Consider the following 21,160-nt stretch of genomic DNA (forward strand, 5'->3'; position numbering starts at 1 on the left):
AAAAGTCCCCTACATCTACAGAGACTATTGTATTAATAAAATATTATACCCGATGATACTGAATAGTGTAGTGACAATGCTGTTCCTACTGCGCTCAGCTTTTCCTTCTTCTGTCATATTTCTCCTGCCATAAAGAGGTCACAATAATATCTCTATAACTTTGTCTTGATAAAAAGACAAAGTTATATAGATAAAAACTTGATAAAAACTAATAATTGTTAATTTATCATAATTGTTTTAACTAGATAAATAAAAGAAGGAAAGACTGGACAGGTTGTGCACCTTTATGGAGACTAATCTGTATCTCCATTATAGCAGGGCTGACATGAAAAAAGGGAAAAAGTATACTCTTTTATTTTTCTTTGGAAAAAGTCCAAACCTACAGCCTCCATTTACAGTACACCGACTAGTAATTATTAATAATGTTTGAGTAACAGCATGTTGTGGAAAATAATTTGATTGTGGCTGAAAAAACCTGTGGAGTGACTGAAGTAGCTGACACAGGGGAAAAACTGAGAGAGCTCACCTGAGAGAGCAGCCAATCAAAAGAGATGGGGCGTTTCCAGGGAAACAGATAAAGCCGGTGTGACAGGTGACATCTTGACATAAACCAAGGGCAAACAGACAAGCAAGGGCTGGGGAAGATAAGTCTACCACTGGGAAGCTTTCAGAGCATTACTTGGATCAACTCACATTCAAATACTCACAGAGGAGTGAACAAGGAACTCTCAGGGGCCACAAAATCAGTTTGATATCAAAAGGAAGAACATCTGCAGCAGAAGGGTGAGAAAGAACTTGACAATGTCTTCATTTGAAGCCCAGGGCCAGTCTCCTCCTCGGTGTGGCCCTCAGTTCCCCAGCCTCGGACAGGAGCCCCCTGAGCTCAGCATGTACAGCGACTGTTACTACCCTCCTCCGTCGCTGCCGAGTCCTCAGCGCACCACTCCGACCTCCTACGACCTGAGCGACTACGCCACCTCCACACCGAACCCTTACCTCTGGTTCAACGGCTCCGGGATCAACACGCCGCCATACCTGGCCACCGCCGGCCCGTCCGGTAACCCCGGCCCCCCCTTTGTGCCTCAGCACTACGGCATGCAGAGGCCTTACCTGGGTCCGGCCGGAGCTGGGGGCCCAGGAGGGGAGCTGAGCTGGTTCTCTCTGCCCTCACAAGAAGACCTGATGAAGCTGGTCAGGCCCCCGTACTCCTACTCGGCTCTCATTGCCATGGCCATCCACGGAGCGCCCGACAGGAGACTGACACTGAGTCAGATTTACCAGTATGTCGCCGACAATTTCCCTTTCTACAACAAGAGTAAAGCAGGCTGGCAGAACTCCATCAGACACAACCTGTCACTCAATGACTGCTTCAAAAAAGTACCCCGGGACGAGGATGATCCAGGTAAAATTTTATAATTCAAACGTCCTTTTTTATTTATTCTGATGTTTTAAATAATTCTCTCTAACAGAAATTGGTTTATATGATTAATTCACTTCATTTCAAGTGCTGTGTGATTATATTGCTGTAATTTCCATGGTGTGATGTATCTTGTTTGCCCAGTTTTAAAATCTTAACTGAATCTCACAACTCTCCTCCTTGATATCACAGGAAAGGGCAACTACTGGACGCTTGACCCAAACTGTGAAAAGATGTTTGACAACGGAAACTTCCGCCGCAAGAGGAAGAGAAAGTCTGACATCCTCCCTGGAGGTGAAGGCAGTTCGGGGGCTCCAGAGTCAGGTGACAGTGAGAGGGGCAGCCCCAAACTTTCTGGAAACCCTGCCCTTAACATCTCCGCCTCACCGGACAGGATCCCGTCCCCCTCGTCATCGGGTCCCGCACCGTGTCTGAGCAGCTTCTTGTCTGAGATGTCTGGAGTGACCTCCGGCGCAGCTAATGAGGTGGGAGGTGACGGGTTGAGCAGGCCGCTGCAGATTAACCTGCCTTTAGATGGGTCTCTTAGGCCCACACAACCCGGAAGCTTCAGCAGCTACTCCCCCAACTCGGTCGGCTCAGAGTGGGTACCACAAGTGTCTGCTCCCCCTGTGCTCTCCTCCTCACCCACCCATTCCTCCTTAGGGTACTCAAGCCCCATCCTCAGCCAGTACAACAGCTCAAATGGGCATTTCTACCCTATGCTGGGCTCGTCAGGGATCATCTACCATCGCGAGGGCACAGAAGTTTGATCAGACAATTAAGAGGGGGAAAGTTTGTTTTTAAAAGACACTCAATGGGAAAGTGTACCTGTCTGGTTACTTGTGTTTTTTAGAGCAGTGAAAGACAATACACACACACACACACAAACACACACACACAGAGTATGTTTGCGCTGACTGCGACAGTTGAGATCACGACAGCGTGTGACACCGGAGTAAAAAGACTTTGATTCTCACAGGAACAGCTGAGTCAGCCGCGGCGGAGCAACGAGTGTCACTCCCTGAAACCGCACTCAGCCTCTCTATCAGATCCTCAGTCAGCTTTTATTCAATCCAGAGGCGCTCTCTATCAGATCTGACTCATTATTAACAGATTCCAGATCTGATCTGCTGACACCAGGCCATTCCACACTGTTATCTGGGATTCTCTGATGCTATCTCACACACAATGCTCAGGCAGCACATTTAGAGGAGTAGTTAAATTACACCATTGTCTACGACATGTTGTGTAGTCAGTGGCTTCCCTAGAAATATAACAAGGTGAAATAAAAATGAGTTCTACTGCTTAGTTCAACTATCCGATGAACTAACAGTCTTGTAGTTTGATATACGAATAAGTGTAAATATGTTTATGTGTCATGTAACGTTATACATTTGTATTGTTGTTTTCTTGGTGTACAAAATGCATTGTTGATGTATACTGTTCATTTTGTGTTTTTTATTATGAATAAAATCTTTTAGAGGTCAACCTTTGCATTTTTTGCCTCTTTATATATTAAGTATTAATAAATAAACAGGAGCAGATGCTACTCTAAGATTTATCTACAACCAGCCCCCCACCCTCCTAGAGAGAGACAGTTACAGACAATAAGTTCTTACTGACAGAAAACAGTCCTGCTAGAAAAGCGATGACCAGCAGCGCAGATCCTGCGTGTCGGTGAAACCTGATCCGTGTGTGATTGATAGTTAACTGGTTCTGCTCAACAGTGAAAATCTACATTCCCATAGAGGCTTTCCCTCTCTCTCGGCTAAGCTAAACACAGAGCTCCGTCTCTGTCACACGATCTGCACAGAGATATAGCTGACTGGATGCAGGCGGCTTTATTTGGGCGAAGGGACCAACTGTAAAAAACAGAAAGGCTGTAAAGATGCTGAAGTGTGAAATGAGTGCTGAATAAACACAGCGACTGAACATGACTCACAATATGTTGATTCATAATTACTCGATGAGTTTCACCATTACATGGTTATGTGACAGTGGAGAGTCCAAACTGTGCATCAAATACCAACATTATTCAGCTCAAGCAACAGGAGTGAATTCAGCCAAAAGAAATAGCTATATTGTCTTATGCACAGAGAAACGTGTGTATTGTACAAATAGGGTTATAGAAGGAAAATATGTAAAGTAATATGCAGTATAAGTTCAATCTGAATTATAATATACATTTGTAAAAGCAGACTTGGAGAGTAATGTAAATTTCAGGTGCACTTTAAGAAACTAGAACCTGTACAATATATTTGAATGTATCCATGTGGTCTGTTATTCGTTTCAATGTCTTTATTGTCATCATGCAGATACAGAACTTAACATACACACAAGAAGACACACTACAGTCTAATACATAAATATGAAATCACAAGCAATAAATAGAATAAAACAAAGGGTTTCAAAACAGATAGGTATATGTTTACAGTACCATCGCACATGATAACATTGCACAGTGGGTTATTATTGCACTTGGTTTAGTTCTCTTTTAGTTCCCTTTTAACTTGGACAGAAGATAAAGGAGTCTGGAAGTTTTTTAGGACCTGAGGGCAGACGCTACAGGCCGGAATGAAAAGTGAAATACTGCACTGCTCATGTCAGTCTACTTACTCTATTTGCACTATTTTTAACAGAAAATAACTTTTAGCACTTTTGTGTTCATGTAAAATCGTTTTTTCTTATGTGAAAAACAGATTCCTACTTGCTCATACAATCATCCTGTGCCACTGCCCTTTACTTATAACATTTCATACAAACCACTAAGTGAAAAGGTGTATATAATTTACATACTTAGCATCTTTTTATTTAAAATTTTTTAATTCTATTGCCTTTTTATATTTCTTTATCCTCTTGTCTATCTCATTTTGACTTGCCTGGTGCTTTAACAACTGAATTTCCCGGATGTGTGGAAAAAATTAAGTTTATCTTATCGCTTATCTTAAAAAACTATATGTTGTGATACAATTATAATCTAACGTTTATCTGTAATCTAAACATTATATTTCATATACTTGAGTCCCGGATTTCACCACTGAATAATACATATTGGGTATATTTACTCATCAACCAACTTTTGGTATAGTTTAGTTCTGCTTTGGTTACTGTAATAACCAAACACTTATTAACTGTGACTTTCACTTTTCTGCAGCTTTCCTTCCCCTCAGTTCTTCAGTTATCCTGGGCATGTTATTGAAATAAATAGAAATGCTTGGATTGGTGTCAGCCTTAGGCCTTTATTTACCCTGAAACACGGGCAGCATGACAGCCATTTACACTAAACACAGAGAGAGGGGACGAAAGAAAGAACAAAAAAAGAAGGGGGGAAAGAAAGAAAACAGAAAGTAAGTAAGTAAGCACACTTTAGAGCCAGACCAAGTGGAATTTGACATCCTGGAAGAAAATAAAAAGTGTATTAGTCGGAGATTAGGGGGCCAACCTGTCTAAATTTGCATAACTGATTTCAAAGCAAGTGATGAGGTTGAATGGATCATAAGTCCTGCTTTATTAGCCGATGCCAGACTTGCAGACATATCTGATTGAGGTGTTCTGTCTCAAACTGTGCCATAAATCTCAGAGCTAATTCAGGTAATTATGTCTATGCCAAATTCATAAGCAAATACAATATCTTTAGCTACAGATACTTGCAGAGCGGATCAGGGGAAGAAGAAAAAAGGGGGGATTACTTTGAAGAGGGGAGACAAAAGAGAAAGTACAGTAAGTACTGGATTTCAGCTTTCCAGCATATCATCACTCCATCTGAAGTAGTCTTGGTACTATGAAACGTGAACAAAGCAATTTACCAGTCTTTGTTTTTTTCTATATATATATTGAGACTTTTAAGCAGGTGAAAAATTTGACATTAAGAGCAGGGGTGGCCTCTGGCCTCTGCCGATCCTGGAGTGTATCTGCCAACAAAAACATCACAGGGCTTTTGTCTTCATTAACAGCAGATACCACCTTCTGCTCTCTTATTCAGACAGTTTCAGATGGATGCAAATTTGTAACTGTTATCACGCCACGAACGGGGATGACAAGGTTTTAGGAGGGGGGCAGAATGCTGTAATCCAGATGGAGATTTGCAGATAAGACGTGGAAAAAAACCTGAGGGATTTACTTTACCGACTCCTTGAAACCAAAGTCAATTTGCTTTTCTTGTATCTCACAACACAATGCACACTTCGATGTTTCGGGAACTTCCCTTAGTCCGTTTGTCGGTTTCTTTGCAGCAGATCTATTCTTCATGTGGAGGGTTACCTTGTCCACCGATTTCTCACGTTGTTAAACTTGATAGAAAATCAAGGTATTGTATCTCTTCTTCAACCTGGTATTTCTTCTACACTCTCTTGTCTAGACAGTCTTACCTGTTACCAGTTCCCCTTTTAAAGCACTCAAAAAGCATTCTAGTGAAAGCTAATACTCATGTAGCGTGGAGCCCACAAGTGTCTGTATGACTGAGGGGAGCCCAGCACAGCATCCATCAATCACATGTTGCTGTAGCTATAGACCTTCCTCGCCTCGGGCAGTGGAATTATTGCTCAACAGGGTGATACAATTAAAATCTATAAATTCTCATCTCCACCTGCCGCCTGGCTCGTGGCGGTCTTCCACACACCTGTCGGACTAACGGAATGCGCCCTCACTCTCACACACACACACACACACACACACACACACACACACACACACACACACACACACACACACACACACATATTCGTTTATGTGTGCGTGTGCGTACGCGTTGGTGCAGTGGAGGGCGTAAAAGGGTTTGATGTTTATAATATAAACTCAGACAGGGAACGATTATACCAGAGCTCGTTCTGCATGAGGGATATCTGTGTTTTTAAGTGATTATATCTCTGTAAGAAGAAGAAAAAAACATGTCACACCTCGCTGTGTGTCGGATAAAGACGTTTGTAAATCTGTTCCAGTTGATTCCCCTAAAAGTGATCGGAGGGCAATCCCTCACTCTTTGGATAACTGCTACCTGAACGGAGAGCTAACTGTTCTGGTACCAAATCAACCCAAAACACACACATACACACACACACACGCGCCTTCTGTATTTACTAAAACAGTCATGTCCTATCAAGGCTGTTTAGTAAACGGCAGCAGAGAACATCAAGCCTGGAGACATGTCGTCATGCCCAGTGCTCCAGCGCTGCATCCCCAGCATGCTGTTATTGTATAAACATCCAGACACACGCATGGAGGTGATGAAAGAATGAAACACCTTGCTCTTGGTCCTGAAGTCATTGAACAACCTTTTCTTTTTGTGTGTGTCCTGTAAAGGTCAGTGGAAAAAGCTGGAATTGGTACATTTCCCCTCAGCTATGCTGGCTGTTAAACACACATGAAACGCTCTTACTTTGAAAATCGCCAGATTGTTGAATTAGCAGCTGTCCAATCAAGAAGCTATTGATCCTATTAAAACTGCTCTACAAAATATTTCTCCACAATCCCCATATATTCAGACGCTCCCCTACGTTTCCATCACGAATGTCGAGCAGCCGTTGTCCAAAGAGAAAACGTCCCACTTAGCACCACATCTCATCAAATCTCTCCAGGTACAGGTACAAATGTCTCAGGTCCTTCTTTGTTCAATACTGCAGAGCATCCCAGTGTCCCACAGTCCAGACAATACGGCAGTGAGTGATCTCCCCCTTTCCAAACATGGCTTATATACACGATTTGGAGAAAAGTGAAGTTTAAAGACAAACACAGGGCACAGTGAGAGTGTGTGTATATATGAATCATTGCTATTGCACCCTAAAATATTTTCCATGTCAACATGCAGTAAACATGGCGATATGAGGAGGGCTTTGCAGTGAGGGAGGGAGAAGAAGGAACAGTAAGAAGGGGGGTATAACGTGTCTTTACGTCGGAAACCTCTTGTTATGTAAACCCCTCTCTTTACTTGTTTTATGTTTTGCATTTTCCTGTTTACTGACGAATGGTTCTTTAGAACAGCTTATATGGAGCACTGAAGTAGGTCAGAGGTGTTACTCTGTGTCAGTGAAGATGTTATTTAGAGAATAGAGTAATTTCTTTAGAAATGGTGGCAGCGTGGCCATGAGGATGTTAATATCAGTCGGTTATATCACCATGATCCCCAGAGGATGAATCCTATCAACTTTGGCTGTACCCCTGGTGCCATCATCAGTATATCCACATGTCAACTTGTTGCATTGTTTTTTAAAAATGTCATAGTCACCAGAGGATGGATCATAAAACCCCTGACCTTTCCTCCAGCGCCACCTGTAGGTTTACATTTGTGGTGAAGAGTTCTGTCTACATTTCGCTGTCGACTCTTTTGTTATAAATAACCTTGGTCAGAGTCCTGCACGGGTCCATTTTTGCAAACCTGCACCTGCAAAGCTCCGTACTACACCCGACCGTTACCCACTATTTTATCCAAGTCAAATCCGAATCCGCCCAGACCTGTTAACATATGACCCATCATTAAATGCTACGTACACTTCAAATGGGTTATGTCCTCCTTTTCCTCCCATTTTGGTGGTTGACTTGTGCTCTTGGAACAGTGTCTGTGAATTATCAGAGCACCTGTTTTCTCAGCGATGACGTGCCTAGCTTGCGGCTACGAAAAGCTAACACATGGTGGCAGTTTATACAAGCAGGACAGCTGCTGACAACAAATTCACCGCTGGCTGTCTTTGTCTTCATGTGATCCATTTTGATGTTTTCTGCTAGTTTGGCGTCAGTTATTTGAGTGGAAGTGAAGGGCTCAAAGGTGGAGTCATAGGCTCTCACAAGCCCTGCGGCTGAATAGATTTCATATAAATGTTAATTTAGATGTTAAAAATACTGCACAATAATTTTGATTTCAGATTTTTCCATGGAAATCCTGGTAAAGGCAAAGTGGAGATATATGTTATTCCCAGGGAGTTTTATCTAATATCATTCCTCCTGCATGAAACCATGAATGAAATGATTTTATCAGATTTAAGCCTGCCGGATTACATCAACGTCTTCTAGATGCCAGCTGAATCCCACAGACTTTATGAGGCTGTATTTTAGCATGCAGGGCAGTGTGTGCACTAACACACTCTGTATGGAAGAGACTCACATTTATTTCCATTGACCAGGTCTGAAAGTGGATCAGACAGCATCCGAACGGTGTCCACTTTGATGATAAATTACTTAACAGCAAACTGAAACCAAAAAAATGAAAGCAAGAAAAACAGAATCGGCTCAAGTTTCTGTCTGCAAATGTGGCGATTAACCTTCAGACATCGAGGCTGCTTCAATTCTGCCTCAGGCAGCATACGAATGGCTGTTTGCATATTTTAATAGAAGCTGATTTGAAACTGAAAGAAAGTTTCTCATGGAATTGTCACATCGGATCACTCATAGCTGGATGATTATGCAAAGCGGTGGAGTTGGACCTGTTACACAAAAATCACTGTTTCTAATGTTTTTTGTTTACACAAGTGCCTATTTAGTTTGTTTGTCTTTGTATTTGGGTAAATGATCATGATTGTGTTGCACATAAAAATGTCAGGCAGTCAGACACAGCACAAGTCAGTTCTGTTTATGATACAACTAACCAGGACATTTACAGCTCAACACTGTTGTTCCATAACTAAAAATCCGATTCAATTTTCTGAACCGAGAGTTTGATTATCAGCCATAATATTGTAACCATCCAAGGTAGACTTACCACAAGCTAGGCGATTGTGAGACAATGTTATATGCTCCTGTAAAAGCCCCAAGTCTGTATGATATCAACTGCGTTTTATGAAAAACATGTTATATTTATGATGTCAAGGGGAAGTAAAACACTACCCACAATCCTCAGGTGCATTTGCAATGTCTGTTACCATGGAAATGTTTACCACAACTTCGAATATCATGTCAGCTATTACGGATCATTCAGCGTTACATTATGTTTACTACAGAGCAGCCATGATTTCCCTTTCTACCCTGCCAAGGGGGTGAAAATCACCACAACAAGGTTGAATTAAAGATGAAGTCGTTGAAAAGGGATCATTCTCAATGGTTTATGGGATTGGTAGTTCTTTCACTCTTGAAATAATTGTGTACACACTCTTAGAACTTTACCCTTTTTCCGTTTCCCAATATTTTTTTTATTTGCCCTGAATCATTATTCATCTCATTGCTAGTCAGCCTGGAACTAAAACTTATAACTTAATATGTTTAAGGATTTTCTGGAAAAAAAACTGTTAGAAAAAAGAAAGAAAATGAATGGGAAATGAACTCGCCGAACTAGAGCCGTTCTAAAAGTGGGAGGTCATATGCTCTATTAACATTTATAGAACTAGTTCACATCTTACTCATCGAGACATGGTTAGGTATAAACTCACACAAACTCTTATAAAAACAGATTTAATAGTGTAGTTGTACTTTGCTTCAGGTGTAAATGCCGCCCACACACATACAGAAGATATATTGGCACAGACTGAGGCTGGAGCAGCATCAGCCACAGTGAGAAATCTGAGGACGCAAGAGATCATTTGAAAGCACTGACACTCCATTATGTTGTAAACCGGTGCCTTAGTGCCTTTAGTTTGTTGTTGTTTACCTCTGATGGATTACATGTCACTTATACTGTATATGAATAACAGCAGAAAAACAGTATGAGACAGAAACATCTTCCAAACCCGCATAACCTGTGTGTTGTGACACACTGCTCTGACTCCAGGGACAAAAACAAGGGTCCTCACTCCACTGGTTAGATAGGTGCTGTTAGGGATTTTCCGGTTGCTATTTGGAGTCTTGCACAAAGAGTAATTAAGGTAAATACATCTTTGATACTTAAAGGTTCAGTGTGTAAGATGTAGGTGAAAGGGAACTATTGGCAGAAATTGAATATAAAAAAAATCCTAGTGATGTTTTCACTTGTGTGTTTCATCTAAATTGTACGAATTGTTGTTTTCTTTACCCTAGAATGGGCCCTTTATATTTTAATACTTCATATTTACACCTGGAGTGGGTCCTCTCCACGGAGGCCGCCATGCTTTTTACACCTTTTGAGTTTGTATGACAACTAAAGGCTACCACGAGTCCTTTTATGTTTGGAAGGGGAGGGTGACCCTATTCAGCTGCAACATGCAACTTCACCCCTAAATGTCACTAAATTCTACGCACTGACCCTTTAAGTAGTTTGCTTCATATGTGCAGCTGCACAAAGTAGAACCAGAACCAGGTCTTGTTTCAGATATGAGAGAAAGTGGAGTTCTGAAGGGAAGATTTTTGACATTTGCCCACAGTTTTTAGCTCAACTGGCAAAAGAACAGCAGCATTGTATGATGATCTGAGTCTGATGCAGTGGATACAGATTGACAGGACTTTATGAGCCCATATGAGGACTAACAAGGTGGCAAACTGTTAAAAGCTGAAGATGATCAATCAAGTCTGTCTCCTGAGTTTTACCTGGCTGCAAGACACATTTCCCACTGCCGACAATTAGGTCAAAACGGACACTGATCAAACATAATGTATACAAAAAATGAGTTGCAAACTTTAATAACTACAAAAGTCCTGGGATTAGTAGCAATATGGATTTTAGTTTTGTTTCATTCACAATTCAAATGTTTCTCAACTCAAAAAAACCATGAAGAAGGAATATGTTGGTGCTCGGTAGATCCAGTTAAGGCAGCTGTAAAAAGTCTCTGGGATCCTGGTTACTAAGAAAGCATCATGACAACACAAGTTAATACTCGATGTACTGCGTGCTGATCTGCTGTGGTGTGTGTGAGATGTAAATGTCAACGCCCCTGTGCGGATGTCCACATGCAGCCCAGCATCCTTGACCTCCCTGAATGTACACAAATATCAGGAACACCAGCTGGGTGTGCACTGGATTCTTGTTTTGATGGTGATGCGGTTCATGAGTTCAGTTCATCTCTTCTTACAACTGCCTCTTGCCATGTGGGTACAGCAGCTCCTTCTTGCCTTTCCTTGCGGGAGTAGCAACCTGACCAGGTGAAACATGAGCAGGAACAAGTATCGTAAAAGCAAAGGGTCCATCTAGTGGTCGCTGACATTTACAGCAGCCACAGTTATCACAGCCGTCCGGTGGAGCACACACATATGCAGTGGTGCATTTGTGCATCTCTGACATCTTTGACTTAATGAAATGTTGTCAACAGCGTCAGACAGGTACCGCACGACAATCCTGTAGGTCTGTTAATGAAGATACAAAAGCCAACAACCGTTTTTTTATTGCATGTCCATCAGATTTGTCATTACTAGGCTGATCTTTGCAGGTCAAAGTGAGAATCGATGGTGAGTTAATTACCCACTTTGTCTGAGTGAAGTGAGGGTTTTTATTCATGACTGAACACCAGAGATAATCAATCCCCTGGAGGACTGTACTCCTTCGACAGTGGCCACTTAGTGGGTCTATGAACACACCCCAATTTCCAAGGTATATTTTTCTGCTTTTATTTGGCGCTATGGTGCAATTTCTTCATGTACGATTGAATAATTGAACGTAACTTTGTCGAATGGAGATGCAGGATTTGACTCTGCAGGTACAGCGACTGATGTTATGCTTAATTATCTCAACATCCAGAGAGTGTCTGGCCGAAATAGCTTGCGTCAGTAAAAATTGCAGGCACATACTTGACATGTCCACATCACATTTAAAGTGTACCCTGAATTATCATCCCCACATGCACACACTTGGGCCCATACTCATTTCCATATACATGAGGCCCAAGAGAACATGGAGAGAACAATACAACCTAGGTGGGCTGTCTTCCGCTCTGAGGGTTTGGACGAAGCAAACAATGAGGGAAATTAGAGGAGAGGGAGACAGAGGAGGCTGGAGGAATAACAAGTGTGGGTGTTGGAGAAAGAGTTATTCACGAGTGTCCAAGATGGGGGGGAACAGAAAAAGAAAACAAGGGGAACAGAAGATAATTTGTTTAGAGAAAGTCATCGAAGTGTGACCACTTGGTGGATCCCAGGGCAGGAATAAATGAATTTACCTTCCACTTGATAACCATTAAAACAGAAAATATTTTCCCAAGATGCAAATCCAACAAGGACTCCACTGCTCACCTAGGTATTACAGTATATTGTATAGTTAGCCATCATACTGTGGTACTTCTGCATACAGAATGTCCTCCATGTTGTTCATTAATATGAGATTTGTCAAAACTGTACACAATCCTCCCCCATTAAATTTGAAAGTTAGAAAAACTACATGAGACAATTAATTATGTTATATTCTATATATGTGGGGAGTATATTTCTCATTTGCAGGGTGACAATTGGTGTCAGAAACATTTTATAAAAATTCACTGAAAATTTAAATAGAGTTCCATTTGCTGAAAAACTCCATCGAACTTTGGAATAAATTATGAATAGCTTTCAATTAGAAAATAAGGTTTTCTAGGTTTTTTCCTCAAAGGCTAGCATTTTGTTCAATAGCGAGAAGATTACACCATCTGTATGACCTAGAATGTACCTCTTCAGCAAGCTGACAGGGAAGGACTATAAAGAGAAAACTCATTTGTTCGTGTCTTCACGTGTGCATTCATTAATCATCATGAAAACTAATTGTGGCTACAATGAGCATTAAAGCCACAACGGGTACTATGTGAATTTTAAATCCCATTATACCATAATTGGCTATTTAGCTGAAATTGCCTCAGAAGTCATCACACATCCAAGAAACAACTGTGCGCCTAATTATTCCTTCTGCAGGCTCAGATCCTTCATCTTCCCACTGGGCTTTTCTCCAGTTCCTGGTTAAATCAACTGGCGCGCAGTAATTGGTGTGTCTTTAGCCCTGTGGCAAAAGGAGGACTAGTATGTGTGTGCATGCAAGCATGTGTGCACACGTGTGTGCGTATGTATGTGGGTGGAGAAGTCTCCACTGGACCATGCAAATTAGTTGGATCTTACAACTGCTGCAGGAAAAATCCTTAATTTGACAGAACAGTGGTTCTATTTAGACACCTTCCACTTTCGAGCACATGCACACACTCTTCAAAGAGGTAAATACTATGTTCTAAAAAGGCATTTTATTATAATTTTTCTTTTTACCATGTGGCTTTTGTTTTTATTGCTTGTATGTTTTCATGGTTTTTATTTTAGATGTTTATGTATATGTGTATATGTGTTTATATATACATGTGTATACATGTGTGTGTGTGTATATATATATATATATATGTATTTTAGATGTACATGTATTATTATTCTTATTCTTCGTCTTATTACTATTATTAGTCTTCCTAATGCAGCTCGGGCCTGAAATCCACACTAATTTTTCAGTAATCATATGAGGATTTTTGTCGCTTCCACTTATCTGAGCCGTGCAGGCTGTTTCCTCCTGTTCCCTGTCTGTCAGAATGTGCTATGCTAAGCTGTTCATCTGCTCTCTTCAAGAAGAGGAATAGGAATATCTGCACAAAATAATCCTTTTACTAAAACTTAGTAAAGAAATAAAAAAGGATGCACAACTGACCCATAAATATCTGTTTGACATAGTTGCCACACATTCATCTTTGAAGCAGCTTTCCAGACAGCCCCACTGTGAAATATGTCGGAAAATATCTGAGTGAGCCCATTTGAAAATACAGCAGCATTTCTGGAAAAAATTCACAGCGAGCAAGTGGGAGTGATGATGACGTTTCTAACACGCAACAGACGCAAAACTGTATTTCACTTTCGATTCTTTCATTCTGAAGGAAAATAAACATTACTGCTGATCAGTAGCTTTTTCTCCCACCTTCCTCAAACTCTATGATTTCAGCAGCAGAATTTATAAATCATGTTCTGCCTCCTGTGTGCGTTTTAGTGTTCCGAATATTTTCCTGTTTTTCTGAACGCGTCCAACCCAGACAATCTCCAGCTCGCGTTCTCATATGTGAAAGGCAAACTCATGTCTGAAAACATTAGACAATCGAGATTTTCTCTAAAAAAAAGAAAACGGTCAAAAAAACTATTCTGGTAAAACATGGAACGTATTCCCCGTCCATCTCCTCCCTCCTGTGGAATGAAATGAGATGTCACCCTGATCCAGACGATAACCACTCCTGACACTTCACTCATTTGAATTTCAAGCAGGGGAGGTGAAGGGGACAGGACTTGCTCCAGGGAGACATGGTAATTCTGGAGGGAGGGACCTCGGGTGAGCACACTGATGTGACGAAGGCAGGAGGTGCCATGATAAACAGAATACAGCCAACAAATTGCATAGGAGTGAGAGGTCGTTGCCGAAGCTAATGCTTCAATAGCAATTGAAACATAATGTAATGAACCTGAGAATCACAGGGAATTCACATGCACTGCTTTGCTGCACAAACTGGGAGTGTTAACGTGTACTTATCCCCTTGACCTGTCTTTTACCACGGTTACGGTCAATTAAATGACCTGCATCAGCAAGAGATCTTAGGGACCTGCAAGCCTGCTTAATGGATTCACACCTCAGCTGCCCGATAGACTGGAGCACTTATTGAAGAACGACTGACCGATAAAGATGGAGACACTGAGAGAAGGAGAAAGGAACGCAGAGAGATGGTGTCAGAAAGGAGGGTTTAAAACAAGAGGTTCAGAGCAGGCATGAAGCTTCGGAAATGTTCAACAGTAAACAACAGTAATGTTGTTTTTGCCTTTCAAGCAGAGGTTTGCCATTTCAGGAAATACAATGATTTGCTTTTTTTAATAAGAATTACATGAGAAGTTAAATACCACTCTATTATCTCATGGTAGCTTTATTTTAACCTTGCAGAAGTAAGAGTGCGGTCAGATTCTCTCCAACTCTTCACTAGACCAGTGTTTCTCAACCTTTTCCAGACGTGACCCACCAATATAACCAGGCTGGACATATTAATATGGAATGTTTTTATCTCCACGACAATCTGGCAACCCCCAGAAACTATCTTGCGACCCCTGGGGGGGTTAAGACCGCCAGGTTGAGAATCACTAGACTAGAGAAAAGCATTTTCCCAGAATGTTGACAGTCAAACTCCTTTTACAGGGGGTTGTATCTTCAACTGGAAGAGAACATGAGAAAAGATGGTCCTCATCATAACCATGACAACGGTCAATGGTGGAACCAAGAAGAAAAAGAGGCAAGACAGAAAACCTGTGTCCTGTGTGGCAATTGTTTTCCAATGTGATGAAACAGAATATTCATCATCAAGACATAGTTGTCATATTGACTTTCAGAGTGTGTGAGGAAACACTCCATTTTAAAAACAGCTGTTAGCTGCCTTTGAGCTGCATAGAGAATAAAATAATTTTTTTCCAACTAGTCAAGATGAACAGGGTAATTAACAAAATAAAACAGGAAGTGAGCTGAAACTGTGCCAAAACTGAAACAAAAACATAACTTTGCTTGAGGAACGGACGTGAGCCGTTTTGTTCATTGACCTGTATGGTTGATGCTGGTATGCAGCCTTCTACATGGTATCATCTAGCCTACTTCTTAGCTAGATGTTTAGCTGACTGCTATGTAATATTCTCAACATGATGAAACTATTCAAAAGGTCACTCTTGTATTTGTGAGTTTAATTAAAGTTGACTGATGTATCTAAACTTGCTTTAGCAGAAGCATTTGTCTCACAACCATCGAAATGAACCACAATTGACCAGCACATGACATCGTGGGTGTGCTCCAGCATAGCACAGCACCTCTAGAGATTATCCTCCACATTATATCAAAGCCTCGATGTTTTCTCCTGCCCACGTCCCACTAGCGCCTTATAGTTTATAAATGTACACATGCATTTAAAAAGCATTTCCTTGCAAACGTAAAAACCCTTGTTCCACCTTTATCTCTTGACAGAAATTGAGATTGTCTGATTGAAATGAAAAATCGCGAGCTCTAATTGGTGCAGCAGTGCCTCACATTCCCAGGTGAATTGGAAGTGTGATGGCTAAGGGAGTAGCGAAGTCCCACAGCTATGCTAGTGGAAGGTAAAAAAATGACAGTAGCTTTCAGTCTTCTCTGCCACTAATAACAGCCCGGCTGGACCTGAGGGAAGAGCAGGCAGGAGCTCCATGGCCAGGAGAGAGTGGCTCTTACGGTTTTTTCTTCCTCCCAGCGTGCAGACAGAAAACCTAAATCCAATGTGGATTAATGTAATACAGCATGAAATCCATATTATTATTGTATCAACACAATATTTGCCTACTACAGAATGTAAGAGTTTATCCCTGAGGATAAAAAGATTGTTGTTGGTTTGATAAAGACGGGATTGGAGGCAGATATGTTCGTGGGTGTTATTATCTAGAGATTAACTGTAACAGCCTGTTGAAGTCATGCAAATTTTCTCTGCCCTGCCAGCTATATTTTAGATCAAAGAGTTAATGACTGACTGACTCAGGTGGAATTATACAGCACTTCCCAGTGTCAGTTTGCTCAAGAAAATGATCTCACAGCTTTGGCCACAAAGCTGAAAGAAAAAAAAACTTAACTGTAGCTACTTGCAGAGGGTATACCCCGCCACACAGGATGTTTTCCAATTTGCGGGGATACAAAAGTTTGAACCTCCCAACCATTTCAAGAAGCAGCTGGGTGAAGACGGAAAATGAGATGTTAACATCGAGGGAGTAAACAGATTATTTCACACCGGATTATTTGATTTTCACCCTCTGTGGGATCCGCTCCAAATCCCCAAGTCCTCATGGGAAAGTGGCAAAGCAGCTGCTCTTCTAATGACTCCAAAATATTAGTGGTGTGGCTCTGACTGCTAAGAGTTACCCTAATAGGACTAAAAGGAAAAAATCATCTTAGACAGACTAATGTGCATGCATGTCTTATCACTAAAGAAGAATATAATTCATTGTGCACACAGGGATTTAGGGTCAAAACATGCAGTGACCTTTCTTTAATTTATTCTCAATTTTCCTCAACTGTGGTGTTGCTGGGCCGATAAAGGATTTTCATGTTTAATACTCAATATTTAGAATCAAATCATCCTTGGGAGTTCAGCCTTGTCATTATATTTAGTGTGTGTGCAATGGATAAAGCTTGATTTCGTGAAGAATACATATTTTCTATTTAAATATTTTGCTGTTGCTAGATTGATGACACCTGATTTACCTACTAATTCCACAACTGTCTGTATGTATGCGGAAATGTGAGCCGTTTCATCTTATTGGCTTCACGCTAGGCGTCTGTATCGTTAATGGCACAGGGAAGTGTGGTGTACAATTTGGTGTGATTTGGACACGTGATACATTCAATATTAATAAACTTTAAAGCGCTCTGCTCTTTAAAGACTTAAAGATTTGACATCAGATCGGTACATAATACTCACCAATGCCCGACCTGGCATTTTCTGCAGTATTAGGAGCATTTCGGATGCTGGTCTCGGTATTGGAACTCACTATAGATCCTTTTGCCTGTATTGGTTCAAAAATGAAGATTTATAGCAATATAAGACCTAGTGTGAATGCTCATTGGTTCTAGCACAGAGCACTGATCCAATACAAATAGCCTGGGGGCGTCTGAACCAGACGCTCCCTTCAGCTCTTATTTGGTCGTGCTGTTTCTAATCCCCCGAGGCTCTGTACCTTTAATAAGGTACTTTCCTAATGTACCGTGTGCAGTTGTTTGTATTCCTAAAGGTTTCTGCTCCCAGTCCCACACAGAATGCTGTGTCATGCTATACGAACACTGCCTTCAAAGCATTTTAATTATACTTTAGTGGATACATAGTTCTTGAGAGACCAGACACCTAATATCACATTAGAGATAGTTTTAATTATTTAGAAAACAGATAAACACACTTAAGCAAAACTTTAATATCAGAGAAACTGTAGGAGGATGTTGAAATGTAGAGGATGGTGATACGACAGTCGACTGCTTTGAGATCAGCAAGTTCAGTGGCGAAGGGGGATTTAATCTGCTTTATCCAAAAGTCTGCTCAAAGATAAGAGAGTAAATAAAAGAATAACTGACTTAGGATATACCGCAGGAAAAGCCTCAGGATCAAGCCAACAGAGCCTGTGGGTAGATCCACTCAGAAACAAAGGGGGATGATAAATTACACTTTTATGTCGACTGCATCTGCAGAAAGACACTTCACAAGTAGACACAACAATCACTCAGAGATATGACAGCTGGCTGAGAGCGGGGTCTAGTGCAGGGGGGCTCCGATTCTAGGCCACGTTGATTCATACTCGTTCCTTCTGGACAAGGCAGACGTCACTGTCATTTAGGAGAGATTTATCTCCGTCCCTCTCACGGGCAGTCCTGCGGCAATTCCATTTGCTACATGACACGAAATCACCAGGCCGATCCGCAGGCACATGACGTTTCCGTTTTCTGGTCCCTCCCATGGAGATGAACACTGAGACATGGTATTGTCAAAATTGATGGAGAGAGGGAGAGAAAAGATAAAGTGAGTTCAAGACAGAGGCGAAGAGATTTAGAGAAGTAGGGGATTTATAGGAAAGAAACAAACATAGAGCATGGGGTGATTGGGGAGGATGTAGGAAGGAACATGGAATTCTTGGATGGATGGATGGATGGATGGATGGATGGAAGGATGGATGGATGGATGGATGAGAGAGGAGGCTAGAAGCTGAAAGATGTAAGGTTGATGAGATGAGTGACATGAAGGCTCTTACAGCACTAAACAAGTATGTTCATACCTAAAGAAACCAGCATTCAATGCAGACATGTGTAATGAGGAGTCTAACTACTAGGTTCTATTACAGTTCCATCAATACTAACTACTTTAAGTATTGATTTTCTAACTGGGGTTTCCCAATCAAACCTAAAGCAGCTAACCGATAATCATCTGCTATGATATTAGCGAACAAAGAAGAAGAATCCTCTGAGTCTGTAGCTCCTCCGGCCTTGTAGTGACAATCAGCTCATTAATTAGCTATCTGGTCCTTGACTTTACTGTTCCCTCTCACTGCTCTTGAAGTTCTCAGCAGTATGAAGCAGCTGCCTTCAACAAAAGAAACCTCTACAACCCATCATACCCCACAGCATCAAACAGACACTGCAGTTATTAACCAACAGAAAAAAAGCAGAGCCTAAAGAGAGAACCACTTCCACCACAATGACTCCAAATGAATGCTAATGCTTCATTTATAACCTAAAGAAATGCCCAACTATGAGCTAAGTTTCTAACTTTGCCAAAACACTTTTGCTCCCAATTGGTCATATTCATATATATTCAACATGAGAAGATTGATAACAGTCTTATTTCAGTCAGTTAAATAAAGTACAAGGGTATGTGAGCAGCTTGGTAGCGAACTGGAAACAAATGTTCATTCAGACATTATTGGTTCACACTTTATAATTTGAGGTATGTTGCACGATTATAATCAAATGTCAGATCGTGTGCTGACTATATTGTTCCTCATTCAATTTTGCTACACTGTGGATTTTTTGTAAAGCTGGCAGCCCTCTCCTGGTCCAGAAGGCCATTTTGTTTGGTTTGGAAAACCAACTGGTGCCAGTTGTGTCCCAGCCAGGCTCAGCCAGGCTCCATCGGCTTTTGGCACATTTCTAAAAGACTGGACATGTGGCTAATAGATGAGAAACGGAGAGGTGGACAGATAAACAGGAATATCTTATGCATGCTGTGGTGAGAGAAAGGAAAACCTACTCATACGGGGTTGATGAAGGAGGCAGTAAGACAGAGGCAGCCAGGTGGATGCTGACTAACACTGAGTTGTCTGCCTCTGAGACACTGCTGCTCCGAGTCTAATTATTCTTTAACCCCCTAACTCACATATCAATCATTTACACCCCCCCAGGTTCCTCACTAAAGTCTACATTGGTCTCATTCACTGTCATGGACGGTGTGTGCGCTCCCATGATTCTGGAGGTGGATGCATCTCTGATTATCTCATGTTCTTTCAAGTTGCTTTTCAGCCTTTTAATCCATTACGACTAAAAGACCCCAGTTATTCCAGAATATAACCATGCCGCGCCACAGCAAGGAACTGAGGATAGAAGAGCTTAGTGAGAACACTGTGCTACTGCGACACTGAATAAACCAGTAAAGCCACATATCGGCTTGTTAATGACCAGTTAAATCATTATACTGGGGAATGGGCTGCAGCAGGTTGAGTGGCTGCACTGAAATCTAATAAGGTGTTATGTGGCACTATACCCCCAAGGCTTTCTCTACACATGCTGCAGCCCCTGCCAGTGGACTGTTTGGGGTCAGGCTATATACAGTGCAGTTGAAATTGAAGCTTGAAGCTACCAAGCCAAAAGAGAGCAGAGAGCTAATAGAGATTAAGACTTAGTTAAATTCACCATTACAAATATCAGACTATTGCTCCTGTCCAATAATCAGCATCAGCAACAAAAGAGACATTAGATTTGGAAATTACACATTTGGGACTACAGCGGAGAAGCAAGATAGGAGACACATGGGGGTTTCATGAAAGTGAAGACGGAGGCAGGAGAGGAAATTTATCCAGATAAGCTGGAGGTGAGGAGGGAGAGGGCATGTCTGAATGGGAGAGAGTGGACCTTTGAAGCCCAGAGGGAGGTGCTGGTGTCGGTGCAACCTGGAGGAAAAAGAAGGTAGCTGGAGATTAAGGGAGGGAGAAGGTGTGGGAGGTAATAAAGAAGTGGTGAGGGCAATCCAACTTGACGTTAATGTGTGTGCATGTGGAGTTGGGGGGGAAGAGGGGGATAGATGCAGCGTAAGTGAGAGGGTGAATGGCATAAACAGAGAGTGAGAGAGAGCGCAAGAGGAGGAGGAGGAGGAGGAGGAGGGGAGTGGGGTGGGGGTGGTGGCTCTGTGGGGAGAT

The 21,160-nt window shown here is 41.6% G+C and overlaps 1 protein-coding gene across 2 annotated transcripts; it reads left to right on the forward strand.

Annotated features, from left to right (window-relative positions):
• Window positions 1-592: 592 nt before the first annotated feature.
• Window positions 593-6,111, forward strand: foxi3b (forkhead box I3b). 2 transcript variants are annotated; one of them, XR_004615194.1, is made up of 3 exons: window positions 593-1,402; window positions 1,610-2,303; window positions 6,067-6,111. XR_004615194.1 is itself a non-coding variant. In XM_034598201.1 (2 exons), the coding sequence occupies exons 1-2, from the start codon at window positions 802-804 to the stop codon at window positions 2,185-2,187; spliced, it is 1,179 nt and encodes a 392-aa protein (XP_034454092.1). In that variant the 5' UTR covers window positions 593-801; the 3' UTR covers window positions 2,188-2,373. The 2 variants fall into 2 exon arrangements, 1 of the variants encoding a protein (XP_034454092.1); XM_034598201.1 differs by lacking the exon at window positions 6,067-6,111 and having other exon boundaries at window positions 1,610-2,373.
• The last annotated feature ends 15,049 nt before the right edge of the window (window positions 6,112-21,160 follow it).

This window comes from Hippoglossus hippoglossus, chromosome 10, assembly GCF_009819705.1.
Source record: "Hippoglossus hippoglossus isolate fHipHip1 chromosome 10, fHipHip1.pri, whole genome shotgun sequence".
NCBI classification, from domain to species: domain Eukaryota; kingdom Metazoa; phylum Chordata; class Actinopteri; order Pleuronectiformes; family Pleuronectidae; genus Hippoglossus; species Hippoglossus hippoglossus.

Bases quoted from the DNA above. Each gene is read 5' to 3' on its own strand.
- foxi3b (XM_034598201.1), top strand. From the start codon at position 802: ATGTCTTCATTTGAAGCCCAGGGCCAGTCTCCTCCTCGGTGTGGCCCT. The intron at 1,403-1,609 runs GTAAAATTTTAT...TTGATATCACAG, and splicing joins CCGGGACGAGGATGATCCAG to GAAAGGGCAACTACTGGACG.